General features: G+C 34.2%; 2 protein-coding genes across 4 annotated transcripts; one reads left to right on the top strand and one right to left on the bottom strand.

Moving 5' to 3' along the window:
* On the top strand, nucleotides 3,930-15,147 carry LOC109326733 (kinesin-like protein KIN-4A). 3 transcript variants are annotated; one of them, XM_019559509.1, is made up of 26 exons: nucleotides 3,930-4,176; nucleotides 5,034-5,180; nucleotides 5,273-5,422; nucleotides 5,559-5,812; nucleotides 6,312-6,493; nucleotides 6,581-6,705; nucleotides 7,103-7,139; nucleotides 7,582-7,673; nucleotides 7,774-7,881; nucleotides 8,150-8,263; nucleotides 8,441-8,528; nucleotides 8,688-8,797; nucleotides 9,597-9,695; nucleotides 9,777-9,890; nucleotides 10,062-10,178; nucleotides 10,260-10,340; nucleotides 10,720-10,791; nucleotides 11,456-11,549; nucleotides 11,807-11,838; nucleotides 11,917-12,014; nucleotides 12,098-12,196; nucleotides 12,347-12,568; nucleotides 12,826-12,988; nucleotides 13,903-14,058; nucleotides 14,135-14,454; nucleotides 14,686-15,147. In XM_019559509.1, the coding sequence occupies exons 1-25, from the start codon at nucleotides 4,060-4,062 to the stop codon at nucleotides 14,348-14,350; spliced, it is 3,087 nt and encodes a 1,028-aa protein (XP_019415054.1). In that variant the 5' UTR covers nucleotides 3,930-4,059; the 3' UTR covers nucleotides 14,351-14,454; nucleotides 14,686-15,147. The 3 variants fall into 3 exon arrangements, with proteins under 3 accessions (XP_019415054.1, XP_019415053.1, XP_019415055.1); XM_019559508.1 differs by having other exon boundaries at nucleotides 8,685-8,797; XM_019559510.1 differs by lacking the exon at nucleotides 3,930-4,176 and having other exon boundaries at nucleotides 5,064-5,180; nucleotides 5,277-5,422; nucleotides 8,685-8,797.
* On the bottom strand, nucleotides 15,380-19,552 carry LOC109326734 (probable inactive receptor kinase At5g67200). The gene is made up of 2 exons (XM_019559511.1): nucleotides 17,954-19,552; nucleotides 15,380-16,283 (listed from the first exon to the last, which is right to left on the bottom strand). The coding sequence occupies exons 1-2, from the start codon at nucleotides 19,332-19,334 to the stop codon at nucleotides 15,709-15,711; spliced, it is 1,956 nt and encodes a 651-aa protein (XP_019415056.1). The 5' UTR covers nucleotides 19,335-19,552; the 3' UTR covers nucleotides 15,380-15,708.

The following is a 20,169-nucleotide window of genomic DNA, read 5'->3' as shown; positions in this document are numbered from 1 at the left end:
TTTAATTGATTTTATTTATAAGAAATGTAAATATATATTTTATATTATTTTATGAAATACTATTGGTTAGAGATATTAACATAGAATTTTTTTGGCACAGAAAATCATTATCCCACATAATATCACTGAAGTTTTGTTGTTTGATATTAGTACTCGACCGTTAGGATTTTGTTTATTTTGTATTTTTATGTTGTTGCTAATTTTTCACTATTAAAGTTGTGTACTTTCATAATGAAATAATAACATTCATAGGCTTATTCATCGTTGGAGGGATGTTCCTAAAGCATAGTGTTGTATCATTAGAATGAACTTTGACTTGAGTTATGTGAGAAATTATAAATAAATATAAAATAAGAATGTGGTATATATTTAAAAACAAAATTCGAGTTACCAATGCTTTTTTTTGTTTGTTATGTTACGAATGCTTTTACATCTTCAATGAAAGATGAAAATTTGAGCTGTTTTTTTATAGGTACACATTCGGTTATGTACGATAACAATACGAGGATCATGTTTCCATTCATGTCTCATTTAATGTCCCAAGCTAATGAGAAAACTGCATTCATTTAAAAAGGAAAATTATAAAAATAGAAATTAATATTTTAATATTATTTTGTAAAATTTGATTAATTTGAAATACGTGGACAAGAAAATTAAATTATGAGAAAGATTATCCTTCACCAATAAAACGTGGGTCTTACCTTTCTCTACACTATGGCCATGGTGTCATTGCTATTGCATGCTGCTAAATAAAACCCAAGCTCTATACTCCATTTTTTTGTCATACAGTATTTCTTCTATTGTATCACCCTTCTTCCTTTAATTTTTATACTTATAATTTCTTTGTTCGGCCTTTGGGTTCGATCTGCATTGTTGTGATTTTCTTTTCTCCTACCCCTCTGTCTAAAATTTGTATGCAAAATTAACTTGTTACAAGAGTGGCCTAAACTTGACTAGCTATGGTAGGCTTCATATATCATTTAAACCAAACTTTATGGTTGCAATTGTATTACGCAATCTCAAATTCATACTATAAATGCAGTTCACAATTGAGACTTGATGCCATTTGTGGTGAATGTCCCAATCGAATAATATTGCAATCACATCATGTTGGTATACTATTTTGATGGGGTGTGAGAGAAAGTTGTCTCGTACATAAATATATAATATATACCATAAATGACTAAACACTATTTAACCCACTTTTAAGACATGAGTGCATTAACAAAAACAAAAGACAAGAGCCTTAAAAGGGATTAACAAAATCATTAAGAGAAAAATATGTATCAAAGATGAATAGTGCAAGAGTTTTATACATTTTCATTGTATTATTTATCATTTATATTTAACTAATAAAAATAAATAACATATTGATTATGTATAAATCTTTACATAATGTATAAAGATAGTGAATCACTAATGGTATACGTAGAGATATTAAATATTATAGGTCAAGATATGTTGAACCAAAAGAGTGTGTCACTCCATGTGACACTTGTTCTGATTAGTTAAAAAATATATATTTAAGTTTAAAATTTAATAATAAAATGTTTTTCTTACCAATCGAAAAAGTGGTATATGCAATGATACACTTTATAGGGCAAAAGATAGGTTCCCGACTATTATTATTTTTATAAAATAAAACAATAATTTCTTTTACTAGGTGTACCACTTCATGTGTCATTGTTTTTGATTGGTCAGAAAAATAACTAATTATTAAAATTTTAATTTAAATATATTTTTTAACCAATTATAAACAGTAAGACATGAGGTGACATACTTTGTGAGCAGATGCGTTCCCCGGTCACCTATGAAAATGTGGACGTCAATGATTGTGACTGTGTACCGCCAAAAATACAAAGCTCCCTCCCATAATGGTGTAACCGGTTCCACATCACGTGCCTTGGTGGGTTGTATTATTCCTTTTCCTGCCTCTGTTACATTCTCTCAAACTTGCTCTATTTAATTTCAACCCACCCCTCTTCCTTCTTTGATTTTTTATTTTATTATATACCACTCTCTGTTACATATTTCTTCATGCTTATTTGAGCTTGTCCAATAGTTTTATTTAATAATAAAAATAATTTAAAACCATAACCATTAAATGTTTATATGTGTTATATATCACAATCTTCATGTTGCTCATTTTACAATATCAATCCAGAAATGAACTATTAATTTCAAATTTTAAGTTTTCAATATTCTATTAGTGACACAAAAATATTGATAATTAAATGCACTATTTACTCATAAATTAATGCATTCGTATTTTACTGGTATGTTAAGTAATTATATTGGATTTGGACGTGTAATTAGATCGGTCAATACAAGAAAATGTTAGTCAAGTCATATTATACTAGACAACCTATATTGTATGGGTCAAAATCGATCTTGCATGGAAAATTTAATATTTTTAAAGTGGTACAATATGGATTGAAACCTTAAATCCAATAGTTATTTAAAAGATAATTAGTCATAGAGTCAATTATTGATTGAGTTATGCATTATATATATATATAATTAAATTATAAATAATTTAAAATATAGATAATTTAATATTTTATGTATTAATACAACTGGAGTTAAGTGAGATGAAGTGAAATTTAATTTCAATGAGAAATTCATTCAAAACATTTATTATCTTTTTTATAAAATAAAACAATAATTTCTATTATTAGGTGTTTCATTTAATATAAGAGAATAAAAAAATTCTATTAAAAAAATTTCTATAAAAAATATTTCTAAAAATTAAAAAAAGTAGTACACATAATATAATTTTAATGACTAAATGATATATTTATGTTATAATATGAGGAAATAATTTATTCATTTAATATAAATGGTAGGACTTATAATTTTTTATAATATAATTGATAACTTTCTTTTTAGGTGACAAAAAAATAAAATTAAAGAAAGAAAAAGTATTTAACTCTCATTTTTTTTTCCAAATATAGATGTTATACATGTATGTTGTACATATAATAAGATCCATGTTAACATAACTGTGAATAGAGCCATGTTCCTTGATAAGACCTTATCCTTTAAAAAATTATCCATCTATTAAAGTTTAAAAATATTATTTAACTTTTTTTAAAAATTTGATGACCAATCAAATGATAAAAATTAACCGGAAATATAGATGATCTCCGAGCGTGAATAAACAATGAAATATCGTGTATTCGTAAATAAAATTAGTATACTTTAAGTGCGAACGAAATTATTATCTATATTAATCTTAAATAAAAAAAGAAATTATGAACTAAAAAATTCCTGCAAAACTTACAAGCTTTTTATGTGCCAGGACAACTTTGAAAGGAATTATTAAAGATACGTGATTAATGTTTATAATTTCATCTTGTTTTGGAATAAGCAAAACTTAAATTTAAATTATTATTTTCTGGTTATTAACATAATTTTAATTTATTACTAATTGAGATAAAATGTAGCAATGTAAGAGTTTTAATCAACAACTATTATGCATATATTTTTTCTGAGTTTTATATATTTGCCAGTGCATCTTTCCCTAACAATTGTGCATAATAATTATATATACTGAGGGTGGTCGCGGTGACAAAAATATCTCATTTTCTATCTCAAACCGACGATAAATAGGTTGAGATAGTGAGAAATAAACACTACATAGAACATCCCAATGAGTGGTGTGGTGGATAAAATGAGAATAAGTGAGAAAAGGTAGAAAGTACTCCATTTATAGTGAAGGTTAAGCTAAAATGATAGTGTTGCAATAAAGATTACCTCTTTCAAATGATATCCTATTTCATGTCTCAATTCAATAAAAATATTCTATTTTATTATATTTAATTTTTTATTTACGTATTAATATATAAACACTGTCCTCGGGGACTCAATACATAGTTGTCCTTATATTCACCTCTTTACAGAAATATCCCTTTTTCTTTCATTCACACTTTCCCTCTCACACACAATCTCTGACTCTCTCTCTCTTCTCGCATTTTCTTGCATCACTCTTCACACTACTGATTCTGTTCTGATTCACGCTCTTTGCTTATTATTTTTTGAGTTTCTTCCTTTCACAATATGGAAGCGGGGGAAGATTGTTGCGTGAAGGTTGCGGTGCATGCACGGCCACTCGTCGCCGACGAGAAGCTTCAAGGCTGCAAGGATTGCGTCGCCGTCGTCCCTGGCAAGCCTCAGGTGCAGTTACTATCAACCATGTCAAAATTCTAAACCGTTGTCGTTTACTCTCAGCAATGCCAATTTTCCTCTAACGGAAACTAGTCTTCAATTCATGATAACTCTATTGGAGATCTGGATCGAAATTGCTTACGTAACTTTAGATATAGAGAGTTTGGAATCACTTTTATGATCTCATGTTTTTTACCTAATTAGGATATTTGACCTATTCTATTTCTGGTTTTGGTGGCGATAGTTCATGTTGAATTTTCAACTTGCGGGAGGAAGAAGGCTTTTACCTGATTTTGCAATTTTGTTTTTCTTTGCTAAAATGCAGAGTTTTGGACAGTTCAACTTTATATCTGAAAAAATTTAAATAGAAAATCATCATGTAATTCTATGGTGATAATTCACCGGTCAGAAAAGGTTATACTCAGTGTGATTTCTAAGTGTATTGAATCCTTAAACTAATATTAGTAAAAACAAATTTCATACAACAACTCATTTGTGAAATAAATGAATTAGTTCATTTTGAAGGTTGCAAAGGCATACTAATTGAACATGGTGTGGTTGAATTGCTTGCCACTACAATTTTGCCTTTAATGTTTTTCAGTTTCTAAGCATGTCAAAATTCCACTGCTCTATCTGGCTTAGAAATTATCAGCTGATTTCTCTTTCTTAATAACTGTTCATGGTTTTCTGAACTTTGTAAGTCATAACACTGAATATTTTTGTATATTATTTCTGTGTATATTGAAAACTGCCGTGGTTCTTCTCTTATTTTAAAAGAGACTTAGCATTCAGTGTATCTTTCCATGTAATTTGCTTGCGTAGTTGCTAATTGCTTGTGGTTTTGAACATGTACATTTGATATACAGGTACAACTTGGCTCCCACTCTTTTACATTTGATCATGTTTACGGAAGCACCGGTTCTCCCTCATGTGCCATGTTCGAAGAATGTGTTGCTCCCCTTGTTGATGGTTTGTTCCAAGGATATAATGCTACTGTTCTTGCATATGGTCAGGTATAGTTTTTGTTAAAGGAAACAGAAGCCATAGGCCTCTAAGCTTATAACCCTTTTGCATTTGACATTTTCACTCAATCACCCTGTTGCAGACAGGTTCTGGGAAAACGTACACCATGGGAACAGGCTTTAAAGATGGTTATCAATCTGGAATAATACCCCAAGTTATGAATGTTTTGTTCAACAAAATTGGTACATTAAAGCACCAGACTGAATTTCAGTTGCATGTTTCCTTTATTGAGGTCCGTTGATAAGTTTGTTGCTGCTTGCAGCATGATTTTTTAGTTTAATTGTGATTCAATATCTGAAACTTGTAGGTTTCTTATATGACAAGTTGTTTAGATTAATTATCTGACAAAAACATTTTATTGTGAAAAGATTCTTAAAGAGGAAGTGCGAGACTTGTTGGATCCCTCCTCCATGAGTAAACTAGACACTGCTAATGGACACGTAGGAAAAGTGACCTCTCCTGGGAAACCACCGATACAAATTCGTGAGACTTCAAATGGTGTCATTACCCTAGCAGGATCTACAGAAGTCAGTGTTGCAACACTAAAGGAAATGGCTGCTTGCCTGGAACAAGGTTCAATGAGCAGAGCAACTGGGAGCACAAATATGAACAACCAATCCAGGTTGATTATGCATTTTTCTTATCCTCTTTGAACTGCCCAAATTAGTTTTTTATCCATGGAATATTTTAATCTGATTTTTTAGATTTATAAACAGCTTGGATAACATGATTGCAAGATATGACTTAGAGCAATAGTTTTGTTGCATAAAATTCAGATAATAAATCGATAACTAACTGTCAAAATTGCATATAGCTTACCTTTAGCATCTCATCATTTTAAACCCTGCTGGTAGTTTAAGCATCTAACAATGAGACTGAGCTTTGGGTTATTTCCTTTAAAATAAGTTCTGTGTGAAATGTTTTAGATTTCTGGTTATTAAAGTGAATAATTATTAATTAAGAGTGAATCTTTTGCAACACTGATTTTTGCAATGAATCTTCTAGCAGTTTACTTGTTGGTACCAATCCATTATTTATAAATTGTGCTTGAATATGCCGTTACAGTTTATTCTGCTGGAGTTGTTTTCTATTACTTATTTTTCTATTATGTGTCCAACTAGTCGATCTCATGCCATCTTCACTATCACATTAGAGCAAATGCGGAAGATTAATATTCCCAACGGCAGCAGTTTAAATGATACCATGAGTGAAGAGTATCTTTGTGCCAAGTTGCACTTAGTAGATCTTGCTGGATCAGAGCGAGCTAAAAGAACAGGGTCTGATGGTCTGCGTTTTAAGGAAGGTCAGTTTGTGACATTTTTCACTTTTTTTATCGCTTAATCATGCTTTTGACAATACATATTCAGTAGTAATTTAATCATTCAAACAGGAGTTCACATTAACAAAGGTCTTCTAGCACTTGGTAATGTTATTAGTGCACTTGGTGATGAAAAGAAGCGAAAGGAAGGCCTTCATGTTCCATATAGGGATAGTAAACTTACTAGGCTTTTACAGGTTTGATTTTTATCTACATATCCATCTTCCTTCTTATAGCATAAACTCTTCTTTACCATGAAGTTAAAAGCATTTTTATTAAAGAAGAATTCTTGAGCCCCCCTATCTCTTAGTACTCCAAATTCATCAAACTTACAAGTCCATAAAAAGCTCTTATACTTTCAGGCTGTGTTATACTACAAACTCACCCTTTGTATTATATAAACTCACCTGTGTTGGATCTGGATTGTTCTGAACTGGAATACTGTAATTGCCTAGAGAAAAAATCATTACTGATAAAAGATGACAATAAGTAGGAAACATGCATGTCAAATATTTTGTATTCATTTTTTGTTTCTTTGATATTTTTATTTTAACATTTTCCTTATATATAGATAAAAGTTAATTGATTTTGCAGGATTCACTTGGAGGTAACAGCAGAACTGTTATGATAGGTCAGTTGTTTATCTAACTTGTTTCCTGCATTTTTGGCACGGAGCTGAATTTACTAATTTTATTATATTTTTTAGAAGGAAAATTTCTTTTTTGATCTTTAATTTTCATGCTCATAAACAAAGCTGGGTCTTTCTCTATGAGTAAATTACAAAAGTAACAGGCAGGCACTAAGTGTTAGAAACCAATTAAGACATGGCTCATGGCTTAGCAATGCAAAAGCTTGGGTTTTTGTATTTTACATTCTCAAACCTTTCCCCCAAACTCTGTAAATTATGTTTCAGCTGATTTAAGCTTCTTGCAACTTAAATGATTGATGACAAGAATTAGAATACTGTCATGTGTTTCTAGTTCACTTCATAACCTGTCAAGTTGCATTTTAAGACAAGCTGTTTTTGAATTTATGTTTTTTATTCTTACATTAAAGAGATATTTCAATTTCAGCCTGCATAAGTCCAGCTGATATTAATGCTGAGGAAACCCTCAACACTCTGAAGTATGCAAATCGTGCACGCAATATCCAAAATAAGCCTGTGGTAATTACCTGTATAAACTTTTTGACCTGATCTTTCATTTAAAAAAAAAGAGATACTTTGTTGTTATGATGATCATTGATCATTTTTATTTCTTCTGTAGATTAATAGAGACCCAATGTCCAATGAAATGCTAAAAATGCAACAACAGCTAGAGTATTTGCAGGCAGAACTTTGTGCTCGTGGTGGTGGCTCTTCTGAGGAAGTTCAGGTAGTTGGCTTCTTTTAGCTTGAATCTTCAGTAAAATCTTGATTAGTTTAATATATTTCCTATAATAGTTTATTGTAAATTATATGGTTTAGATTTACGGTGCATGGTTGAACACCAATCTGTACTCATCATTGTGTTGGTTAATTAAAAGAAAAGGATTCTAGCTTGTGCCTCCTGTTTTAAACACTCATAATATAATTTGATTTGATGGATTACATGCATAACGGTTTGTATTATTGTACAATAATCTTATAACTGACTTGTGTAGGTCCTTAAGGAAAGGATTGCTTGGCTTGAAGCGGTTAATGAAAATCTTTGCCGTGAGCTTCACGAGTACCGTAGTAGATGCTCTGTTGTCGAACAGTGTGATAAGGATGTTTATGTATGCCTTTTATTTTCTGCCGATATTCTTCTTTGACTCAAGAATTTTCCAGATACTGTTTCAATGCCTATATGTGTGTTTTCATCCTGTTTTGTTATTTGCATTCCACTTATTAAAGTGAGTCGGGGATATTTGCTGCATAGGTTATGCCTGTAACTTAATGTCTTTGTTTTTCAGGATGGTAGCACATGCATCACAAAGACTGATGGACTTAAGAGGAGCTTACCAATCACACGACCTGACTATCCAATGAATGAAACTGCTGGTAAGTCTCTTCTTCGGTTTGGGTTCAATATGATTTAAAATCACTTCTAAACGTGTACTTACTTAAAACTGTCCTTCTTCTACCCCTTTTGCTGCAAGTACTTAATGAAGTGTGATTAGAACTACAATGAATAATGGTACTAATTGTCAATTATAGCAGGTGATTCAAGGGAAATCGAAGAAGTAGCAAAAGAGTGGGAGCACACATTTCTGCAAAATAGCATGGACAGAGAATTGCATGAATTGAATAAACGCTTGGAGCTGAAAGAGGTTGTATAGCGCATATAATGTTTGAATGAGGTCTTCTTTTGCTTAGTAAATGATTGTGTTTTACTTCAGTGCATTTCCTTTATGAAGTTTGCATATAGCTTACTCAGGTTGTTATGCTACTTAAAATTATCAGATTATTTGTTACATGTGAATTTGACCATTAAGTAGACACCAAAAGACAAACAACAACAACAACCAAACCTTTATCCCACTGGGTGGGGTCGGCTACATGGGTCGAACGACGCCATAATGTTCTATCATAATGCATTCTATGTTTATCATTTTCCTATGTTTTTTCTTGGTCTCCCTCTTCCTCTAGGAATTGGACTAGCTTCCATTTGATCTACTTTCCTTACGGAGGCTTCTACCAGTCTCCTTCACTTGTGTAGTTATGTCCAAACCACCTAAAACACAATTCTACCATCTTTTGTACAATAGGAACTACTCCAATTTTCTCCCTAATGCATTCATTTCTAATCTTATCTTGTCTAGTGTGTCCACTCATTCAACGCACTATTCTCATCTATGCTATATGAAGTCTATTCTCTTGTTGATATTTTATCGCTTAACGTTCAATCCCATATAACATTGCAAGTCTTATTGCTATGCGGTAACATTTCCCCTCCCCTTAAGTTTGAGTAGTACCTTCCAATACTAATTGTTAAATCAGCAGATTGATTTTTTGTCTCAATATTAATTGTGAATTATAAATAACTTATTAGACTCTTTCAAAATGTCCAACTTATTTTCTGCTCTCTCATATTTTAATAATGTACTTATTGGATTAATGACTGTACAGTCTGAGATGAAGCTTTTTGGAGCGCCTGATGCTGAATTACTCAAGCAGCACTTTGGAAGGAAGATCATGGAACTGGAGGATGAAAAGAGAGTTGTTCAGGTTGAATAGAAGTTATTCAACTTTATTTTTGGTCCTACTGAAAATTTGATATTTATATATGTACCTCACTTATGTTTGCAGCGAGAGAGAGATTGCCTTTTGGCTGAAGTTGAAAATCTTGCTGCTAATTCTGATGGACAAACACAGAAATTAGAGGATATCCATGCCCATAAATTGAAAGGACTTGAAGCACAGGTGAATGAGTCTAATATCAATTATTTATTTTTTACATTTGTAAAATTTATCATTGAATACGGCATTCCACAAAATTCTATATGTATCTATGTATCTGTGAGATCGAATATGAAATTCTGTTTACTCTCTTGAAATTGAGTATCCATTTGCAAAAAAAATCATGCTTGCTAGATTATGGATCTGAAGAAAAAACAAGAGAGCCAGGTCCAGCTTATGAAGCAAAAACAAAAAAGTGATGAAGCAGCAAAAAGACTGCAAGATGAAATACAATCTATAAAAGCCCAAAAGGTTAGATGTTGTATTTCTCAAATTCATAGTTGTAATCAGTTAAAATACTAGCTCTCTGTTATATACTGAATAATGTTGCAGGTTCAATTGCAACAAAGGATAAAACAAGAGGCAGAACAATTTCGGCTGTGGAAGGCTTCTAGGGAGAAAGAGCTTTTGCAAGTATGTCAAGCTTCTTATTTTTTCATTTTATTTAATTCTTTATGTTACTTCTCAACATTATTTTAACTTGATGAAAGTTCACCAATTAGTATTTTTCTCAAAATGAAATAATTGCTTTGTTATCTGATGCATGGTTCTTTGTAAAATAATAAACACTGATTCACACCTCATTTGAAGTTTGATCCCTGGTTGCTCCAAAGCTTTTAAAAAAACAATTATTAAGGTGGAATAGGCATGCCACTTTTTTACGTGTACTTACATTTACTGTTATTGAGCTATTTGATTGTGACTTCTACAAACTCTGGTTTTTAATCATTACTATGCATGCATTGCATTTATGCTCAATCACCCTGTATTAAGCATATGTTTTCAAAAGCAGTTAAGGAAGGAGGGAAGAAGAAGTGAGTATGAAAGGCATAAGCTACAAGCTTTAAATCAGCGTCAGAAAATGGTAAGTATTTCCAAGCAGTTGGATGGCTGCTTTGTAATTTTTAAAAACTTGAAAGTATTCTCCAAAATCATATGAAATTGAGCTTTGCTAATGTTATTGGAAAATTGAAGTCCATGTTAGAAAATCAAGCTTCAGTGTTGAAGTTCTACATTGGTAGGGAATGGCTTAAGTGAGGACTATATGAGTGGGATTGTGGGAAGACCCAGACTCACCACCTTAAGATTTTAAGTCAAGATGTGGCGTGAGACCTACTATTATGGTTTCTATCTTAAGCCAATTGATGGAGATCTCCCAAGTCTTTTTGGGCTCTCCCTGACCAACCATCAATTAAGCCCGTATTCTTTGATTTCTGCTTAAGAGATAGTGAAAGTATGCGTATTTTTAAGCAATATGCTCACTTTATTTGAAATTTGACCTTAAGAATTTGTTCAAGTCAAATTACTAATAATCCCAAACCCAACCCATAATCTCTAATCTAGTTAAATTTATTTTATTAAGCCAATTCAAATAGACATGTTTTGTTCCACTCGACATACATAATTCTTAATAGGAAAAAGTATAGGTTCAATGAGCCCACAATTGATGTTTTTGTTAACTTTTTTGGTTATCTTGGCTGATGCATGAGTTACTGCTTGCGTTAAATGAATAGATGTATATCTTTCAGGTCCTTCATAGAAAAACTGAAGAAGCTGCAATGGCCACAAAGAGGTTAAAGGAATTGCTAGAAGCTCGTAAAACCTCCAGCCGAGACACTTTAGGTATGATTTGGCTTTAGTGGACAACAATCAGTGTAAGCTTTTGAGGCTCTGAAATAGATGCTCTTTCTTAGTAACTTGTATTTTCTCATCTGCGAGGCTTTTAAAAATCAGGCTATAGTTTATTTACCAGAGCATTTGAAATGGATGTTGTTTTGGAATGCCTTGAATAGAGACTGTCTTTTTTGTGAGAAGCATGTGGGTATCAGTGTATGGACCCTTCTCTTTTGTTTAATATTCTAATTTATTTCATTTTCCAGTTACAATGAATGGGTGTGGAACAAATGGGCAGGTATTGAACCCTCCTTCCTCTTCTTAGGTTTGCTTTTCTATCTATTTGATTGTAAATAAGTTTGAGTTTCATCTTTAGAACAATGAGAAGTCCTTACTACGGTGGCTTGATCATGAGCTGGAAGTCATGATAAAGGAGCATGAAGTTCGTTTTGAGTATGAGAAGCAGAGCCAAGTGTATGTAAACCGTGTTTGGTGATTATTTTCATCGCTGAAGACTATCTGAAGTGCAGCCTTTAACTTCGTGATACAATTTTCAGGCGCGCTGTCCTTGCAGAGGAGTTAGCCATGCTGAAGCAAGTGAATGAGTTTGCTGCTAAGGGTCTCAGTCCACCGAGAGGAAAGAATGGGTTTGCCAGGTACTTTTTTCAGGGTCTAAATTTAATTTGCAAATGCCTACCTCTTCACTTTTTAAAAGTATCATATCTTTCAATTAATAATGCATGGATGGAATATACGAAGGGATAAAGTCTGTCTTCCTGCTTGCTTTTAACACCTATCTTTCTCAGAGCATCCTCCATGTCACCAAATGCAAGAATGGCCAGAATAGCTTCACTTGAGAACATGCTCAGCATATCATCTAATTCACTTGTGTCAATGGCTTCTCAACTTTCCGAGGCAGAAGAACGAGAACGGGCCTTCACTAATCGTGGACGTTGGAATCAGTTGCGCTCAATGGGGGAAGCCAAGAATTTGCTTCAATATTTGTTTGATTCTGTTGCAGATGCTAGGTGCTTTCTTTGACCTAAACATTTGCTTTCTCTTTTGCTGGTATTTTCTTTCAGTACTGTAGAAATTAGCCAACTGAACAATTTGCTAATTGAACAATGAAGCACAGACCTCTGAATTATGATAACGAGCGGTATATGTGATGTTAAAAATCACGTTTAATTAACTCGAATATTTTTTTGAGTAGCTTATAGTGGCTACTGGCTACTACTATATATACTGTTGAAATTTGAAGTTTAAATTCTTATGTTAACAACAGGTGCCAGCTCTGGGAGATGGACATGGAGATCAGGGAAATGAAAGATCAAATCAAAGAACTTGTCGGTCTTTTAAGACAAAGTGAGATGAAGAGAATGGAAGCTGAGAAGGACCTAAAATTGAGAGAGCAAGCTGTTGCAAACATAATGGCTAAACCAGCTTCTGTAAGAATTTGGAATTTGATGATTTAGAGTGCATTCAAGCAAAAATCAACTGGGGTTTAACAATAAACAGATAAATAATTATAGTGCTGCATGCCAAAGAATCAGATCTAGGCACTTGATAAAGTTCAAGAAAAAAGGAATTAGGCTTGTAGCAGAGGAAGCTTTAAAAATTTATCACATGTCTTGACTCTTGATGGCAAGGACCGACAAAAACTCATTATTCCAGAGTCAAATTAATTGCATGCCCCCGTCAGCCGCTCCCCATTTTTGTTGATCTTCTGCCTCACTATTTCCTACCCAATCCTTTCAACTCAAACAATCATACCCTAAATCCTTGACTACCAAGCCCCCACAAAATTATTAGCATACTCCTAAAACTGATATGACACGAAAATGTGTCAGCTCACTATACTATAATTCCTAACAACCTTGAATAATAAGGTTCTAGGAAAGTCCTGGACTAGCAGAACCAGTGCCATAATCAAAATAAACCAAAAATAATGAGATTAGTTGATCTTTAAGCTTATGCTTCTTGATGCTACTGATACCTGAATCAGAGACCTTTTTAGCTTTATTATAATTGAAATTGTAGAAGTAGGTTTTACCTCTATAGCGCAATATTAAGATTTCCTGTACTTAGCAGTAGCAAAGGACAATTAGATTACCATTTTATATTTATATAAATTATAGTTCAGGATTTTAAATATATCTCTAATTTATCTCTATGTCATGACTGTCCCTTTCAGTTAGATTTCTGTCTTTGTCATAATATGCCTTGTAGCTAATAGTTTATACTGTTTTAAAAACTTTTGGTCAGCACTCGGCACTGTTCTACTTTTGTAAATCCTAGTAATTGTCATCAATGTATTGCTGCGTTTGCTAGTAGTTAACTTCAATACTCTCATCGTTAACAGGGAAACTCTCCAAATTCATTGAAACACTATGCTGAAGACATGAATGGATCCTTATCTCCAATGTCTGTACCAATACCAAAACAGCTAAAGCTTATGCCTGGGATTGCTAATGGCTTAGTGAAGAAATCGGCGGCATTTATAAATCAGAGTAGTCGGGTAAGTTATTCTTCATTTATATAAAATTGGTATCTCTTTTGTTCGGTTATGGATGTGATATTTATAGTTAATGCAGATGGTACCCATCGAGCAGCTTTCAATGAAAAAACTAGCAACTATAGGGCGAGCTTCTGGCAAGCTATGGAGGTGGAAAAGAAGTCATCACCAGTGGCTAGTACAGTTCAAGTGGAAGTGGCAGAAGCCATGGAGACTTTCAGAATTGATTCGACACAGCGATGAGACAATCATGAAGGCAAGGCCACGCTCACAGGCTTTGTTACGTACCAGGTGATCTTATTATGATAGAGCACGGTTGTTGTGGCTCAGTATTTTTTGACCCACAAGAATGATCCTAGACAGACAAGGAATCGGAAATAACAGAACACTAGGTGCTAGGTAATAACCCTTCATTATTTTGATTCATTTAACATTTTCTTGCAAAATGATTTTTAGCCAATATCCTTCTTTTGGACGAATATATACCCACCCTTCATCTTTTTCATTTTCATATAAGTTTGTGCTAAAATTTTAATTATATATGACCCAGTCACAAATATCCAAACACATTATTTATTTATTTTGTAATTAAAGATGCATTAACCTGGCATTTCTCATTTCTTTTTGCAGTGAAATGTAAGTGGTTGTCGAAGAAAATATACATATCATATCAGTATTGAATAATGCTTTCCATGTTTTCGAAATTTAGCCATAATTACTGAATTTGGAGCAACTTCTGAGGCGTGTTGCTGAAATAGAGAAGGCATTGCTTGTTTGAAACGGCTGTAGACTGTAGCCAGACGAATTATCTTTGGAAAATAGTTCTGTTCATAACAACACTAGAAGAAACAAAGGGAGATTCTTTCGTCAAGTCATGGAAAATGTGTAGAGGGTTTTTATTTCCTTATTGTAAGTTTTTATGGTCCTATTGTGTTTAAGCCAGTTGATTTTTGCTGATAAGTTATATACGCAATAGCATCTGTGTCATGTAGCGGAAGGAAAATATTTTGTAGTGCCTTTTGTTTATAAATTTTCTTGGGCTTGGTATGTGTAAAGAACATTAGCTATTATAGTGAAAGAGATTATACAATATAGATTTTGTAAATGTATATTTAGGCACTCTTTGATAACTTAGAATTTTAGTATGTATAGCAAATTCTTTTTCTCATGGAAGTAAAGTTGTCACCTTTACTGTTGAGTAGTTTGGGTGGGTCTAATGCATAAAATTACGGATCAAACCAATAAGTAGCTTATCAAATAGCATAAGCTCACTTGTTAAATACCAACTAACAACTTTTTTGGTCAAATAAACTAGTTAGTTAACTTATAAACTCCTTGAAAGTTTTACTAGATTAGTGTTAAACAACACAGCTCATTTATGACAAAATCAGACTCGGTTTCCTCTGAACAAATCTTCCAGGCTTTACATGCACATTTCACTTTCACTCCCACTCTCAATAGACAAGCCCAAATGATATGTGCACCCTACATGCTACCAAGAGTCTAATTAATAGCAAGATACTGAAGTTAAAGGAATACAACAGTGTAATTTTGGGATTTCTTTCTTAGTTCTTTTTGTTCCCAACTAACTAATACAGTCACTTGTCTTTCTATCCACCACTTATAATAACATACTTAAACCAAAAAAATATATTAAGGGATGACATTAGTGCGTAGTTCTAAGTCACTATCTTCCAATAATACAATCTGTTTGATTTCCTGCAACATCTTCAAAACCTGCCACATAGTGGGTCTCTGCTCAGGTGAGGTCAAGCTACAAGTTGTAGCAACCTGAAGAAGCATGTCCATTCTGTTGTCTTCACCTACATTATCATCCCTAATGGACCTAACCCAACTTAACATATCACCAGGAGCCAAGAATGGTAGCTCAGAAGGAGATTTCCCGGTGAGAAGCTCTAGCAACAAAATGCCATAGGCATAAACGTCGGATTTGGGAGTAGGTTGGTGATTCGGGTTTCGAGTTTCTGGAGCTCTGTAGGCTGCAGAATCAGCACCTTCATCAAAGCTGGATGGGTTGGCCAACACTGTGAGGCAGTAGTCTGTGATGCATGCCTCGAAATCGGCTCCAAGAAGAACATTGGAGGACTTGAGATTTCCATGGACCAGTCTCCATGCCTGATGGATGTAGGACAGCCCTTGTGCTACGTCCTCTGCTATTTTTAAACATGATGTCCAGTGCAATGGCCTTGCCCTGCTTGATCTGGAACCTGGTTCACCAAATTAGGAGTTAACAAAGAGACTATCTTTACTATTATGAGTTAACCATGTATTAATGCATGTATAACATTACGACTATTGAGTGTGAATCACTCAATATAAGTTGGGGGTTGGATTACTCATTTTAAATGACATTAATAATAATCAACAAACCCCTAGGTCAGGTTGGCTTTAATAGGAAATGAAGAGAAAAATTAATAGCTAAGGTTGGATTAATTTTGATGGATGCATCATAACAGTTCTTCACCTACATTACTAAAGATGCTTGCCTTACAATTACAATAGAATCTCAACTCCTCCAATGTTCTTCTTGAGATTAAGAGTCCAATGTTCTTCGGGTCAAATATTATTAAATCAGAATCAGCATCTTCACCAACATTACTAAAGATGGTTGCCTTACTTAGAAGGCATATATCTAATATAAAAAAAGCCGAGTACATGAGACTCTCACTTAATGAGGTCTGAGAACGTTATATGTATACAGTCTTATCCTCACAAAAGAATAATTTGTCACCTTTTATTGTTGCACCGAAACTCACATTCTAAGCCAAATATATAATAATATACGGTAAATTATTTATGTAAAAAAATTTAACCACTAATAATATTGGTTAGTTGTTTAAAATATTGAATGCAGTTCACCTAAAATAAAATATTCAATGCATTTTGGTATGAATCTAGAAGTCCCAAGATATAATCTAGCTTGATCAAATTCCCTTTACATTACAACACTCAATACTCATAAAGGAATGCAATAAAAGTAACACATCAACTAGGGATAACAGGGACCCAAGAGAACAAGGGTAAAGATTCAGGCCATGATCAAAGCACCCTGAGATCCACCTTCTGCGCCTTACCAAAATCATGCAGTGCAGTGAATTCCACTTAAAAACTCATCAATAAGTACTCAGGATCCTGCTCCAATCCAAATAGTACTTCAATTTTAAAGGCTTATCTATGAGATCCGAAATCAAGGGTGTCTGGAAATGTAATTAAGAGCTACCCCAGTCCCTAATTGTCAATAGCTTAAGTCCAAAAATGATGTAAAAACAAAACTCCGTTTTTATTTGCATGTGATATAAAAAGCTGTTCACCGGGAAAAAGCTAGAGTAAAAAACCAGGTACTAGAAAACAGCTATCTATACGACAAGAACCAGACATCAATAAAGACTAGCCAGACTCATGTTTTGCATAATTCACTATCTTATTATAAAAAATAATAAACTACTATAACCTACAGATTTTCTATGCTGCTTGAAAAGATCAAATGCTATCGAATCTAACAATGCAATCACGTGTAAAGGAGAATTTCCACGCACTAAATATAGTGTCATTAGATATTTTAATCATTATTACTACTATTATTATGCTATTTTGTTTATATCAAGACAAGAACATTAAACTTAGATCAATTTCAACCAAATCACCAACAAAGTATTGGTCAAGTGATGTAAGGCTCCATCAGGTCCCTAATATCGAAGATACGATTCCTATGAGCGACACTTGTTGAGATAGGCAATCATAGACCCCAAAAGATATTAGTTACTTCACCCAAAAAGGCAAGAGGATACGAACAAAATTTTCAAGTGAATAGTTTGTAAACTGAGTGAGTGAAGCAAATGTAGAAACAAAAATTGAGAAGAGAAAGGTTAATAGTTACCATGAATAAGTGAAAAGAGACTCCCATTGGGTTGATAATCATAGATAATGAGTCTTTCTTCTTTGGCCTGAAAATAAGCCCTAAGAGGAACCAAATTAGGGTGCCGAAGCCCTCCCACTGATTCCATGTGTCGCTGGAACACTTCCTTATTTGCACCCGCAGCCATCTTCAACGCATCGAGCCTCTTCACCGTCACGATCAAACGGTTATCCAACACCGCTTTATACGTTGTTCCCAAATTGCCCCTCCCTAACAACTCCGCTGAACCCTTCATCAATTGCTCCACCGTATAAACATGCACCTCACCTGCACAGAATACTAAGTTCCCGCTTTTTGCTACCTCAACTCTTTTCACTTTCTCTTCTAACTCTCTCTCATGTTCGATTTGCATCACTTTCGCTACTTCCTCTTTCGCCATTGCATCGGAATTCAAATCATCTAAACCTGAACCTCGCTTCTTCTTTCTGTTTTTCATAACAGTTGCAACGAAGAAAACTAGTGAAATTATCAGAACGAATATTCCGGTTGAGAGTCCGATTATTACTGATTTCCTGGTATGCTTTTTGGAGTATGGTTGCCGGATTAAGCCGTTGACGCCGCCGTGCATTTGCGCGCTCTGGCTCAGCGTTTCCGCCGCCGCCGGCGACGATGATGATGTTGTGTTGCTGAAGAAAGGTGCGGTAGGGTGACATTCCTTATGCACGATCTCACCGCAGAGGCCTGGGTTAGAGGAGAAGGAGGAAGGTTCAAATCGGAACAATGTCAGGGTTACCGGAATAGCGCCGGTAAGGTTGTTACCGGAGACGTCGAAGGTTTTAAGAGAAGACTGGTTCAGCGGTGGAACGCTTCCGCTGAAGCGGTTATAACTGAGCCGGAGGTAGATGAGTCGGTCTAGGTTAATAAACCCGGTCGAGATCGGTCCAGAGAAATTGTTATAAGAGAAATCCACGGTTCGGAGACGGTGAAGTGAAAAAAGTGAAGGAGGAAGTAAACCAGTGAAACGGTTATTGTGAAGGAAGAGAGATTTAAGATTATATAGAGAAGTTAAATCAGGTATGGGTCCAGTGAGAGAGTTGTTTTGTAAACTAAGGACTCGAAGTTGGTCAAGACGAGACAAAGTGTTTGGACCAAAAACGCCACAAAGATCTAAGTGTTGAAGAATGAGGCGTGTTACTTTGTGGTGGTTGCATTGTACACCTTGCCAGTGGCAGAAACTAAGAGTGGTGGAGTTTGGAGAAGAATGGTATTGGAGGATGTTGTTGAGATCAGCTTTTGATTTGAATGCAAGTAAGGCACGAGAATCAGGTTGTGATGGTGATAGAGAAAATGAGAGATATGCATTTGAGAAGAGGAACAATAACAACACTGTGTGAGTACCCATTCTTCAGTTTCAGCTCAAAGATGCTAACAAGGACAACAAATTTATGCAATGTTTCCTATGTTGAGAAATTAACTATAGATTTGGCCATCACATAGGTAATGTTACTTTTTGTGAGTTACAAGAACAGCATCAGTAGGCAGTAGCTGCCGGAGTGCTTAGGTCAGAAATCACGTGAAACTCAGATACGGACACACCAATGTCTTGTAATAAACAAATAAGATGATCCACAATTTCTTTTTTAGATTCGTGACTGTTCATTTTAAGAGATAGAACTTATACAACTATACCAATACCTAAAGGGTGAGTCCAGGGATACTACCAAAAAAAATTGAATTTTACTAATGGCCGAATGTGAGTCGTTACTAAAATTGGATTCGGATGGTTAATGCATTGTTTCAATTTGATTTTGATTTTTGAGGAACTGGCCCTTTTTGTTTGGGCTTACATAACCAAGAAGCCCTATGTTATAGAAGCCTAGAAGAAGAGTTTGGGTCCTGTGCTCTGCCATACATCATGCTTTCACCCGAATGAAAATGTGGATTCATTCTCAGAATGATTGTCACAATGTTACAAGGCTCGTGGCGTGTGAAATGATAGCACACGAGACTCGAACTTTCCATAAAATGAGTGAGAAAGCTAGGATTGCTTTCATTATGGGTTTGGATCGAGATGGCCCATATAGACATATTAGTCATGGGCCATTTAGTAGTGGTTGAGCTCGGAATGTTTGAGTCTATATGAAAAGGTAAAATAATCTGAGATGATTTGTTTCCTTTTTTCCTTCCATCTTGTTGTTATATTTTAATTTTGAAGTTTTTGTACGGGTATAGAACTT

The sequence above is a fragment of the Lupinus angustifolius genome, chromosome LG14 (assembly GCF_001865875.1).
Source record: "Lupinus angustifolius cultivar Tanjil chromosome LG14, LupAngTanjil_v1.0, whole genome shotgun sequence".
NCBI classification, from domain to species: Eukaryota; Viridiplantae; Streptophyta; class Magnoliopsida; order Fabales; family Fabaceae; genus Lupinus; species Lupinus angustifolius.
This window is presented reverse-complemented; position numbering and strand designations above follow the sequence as displayed.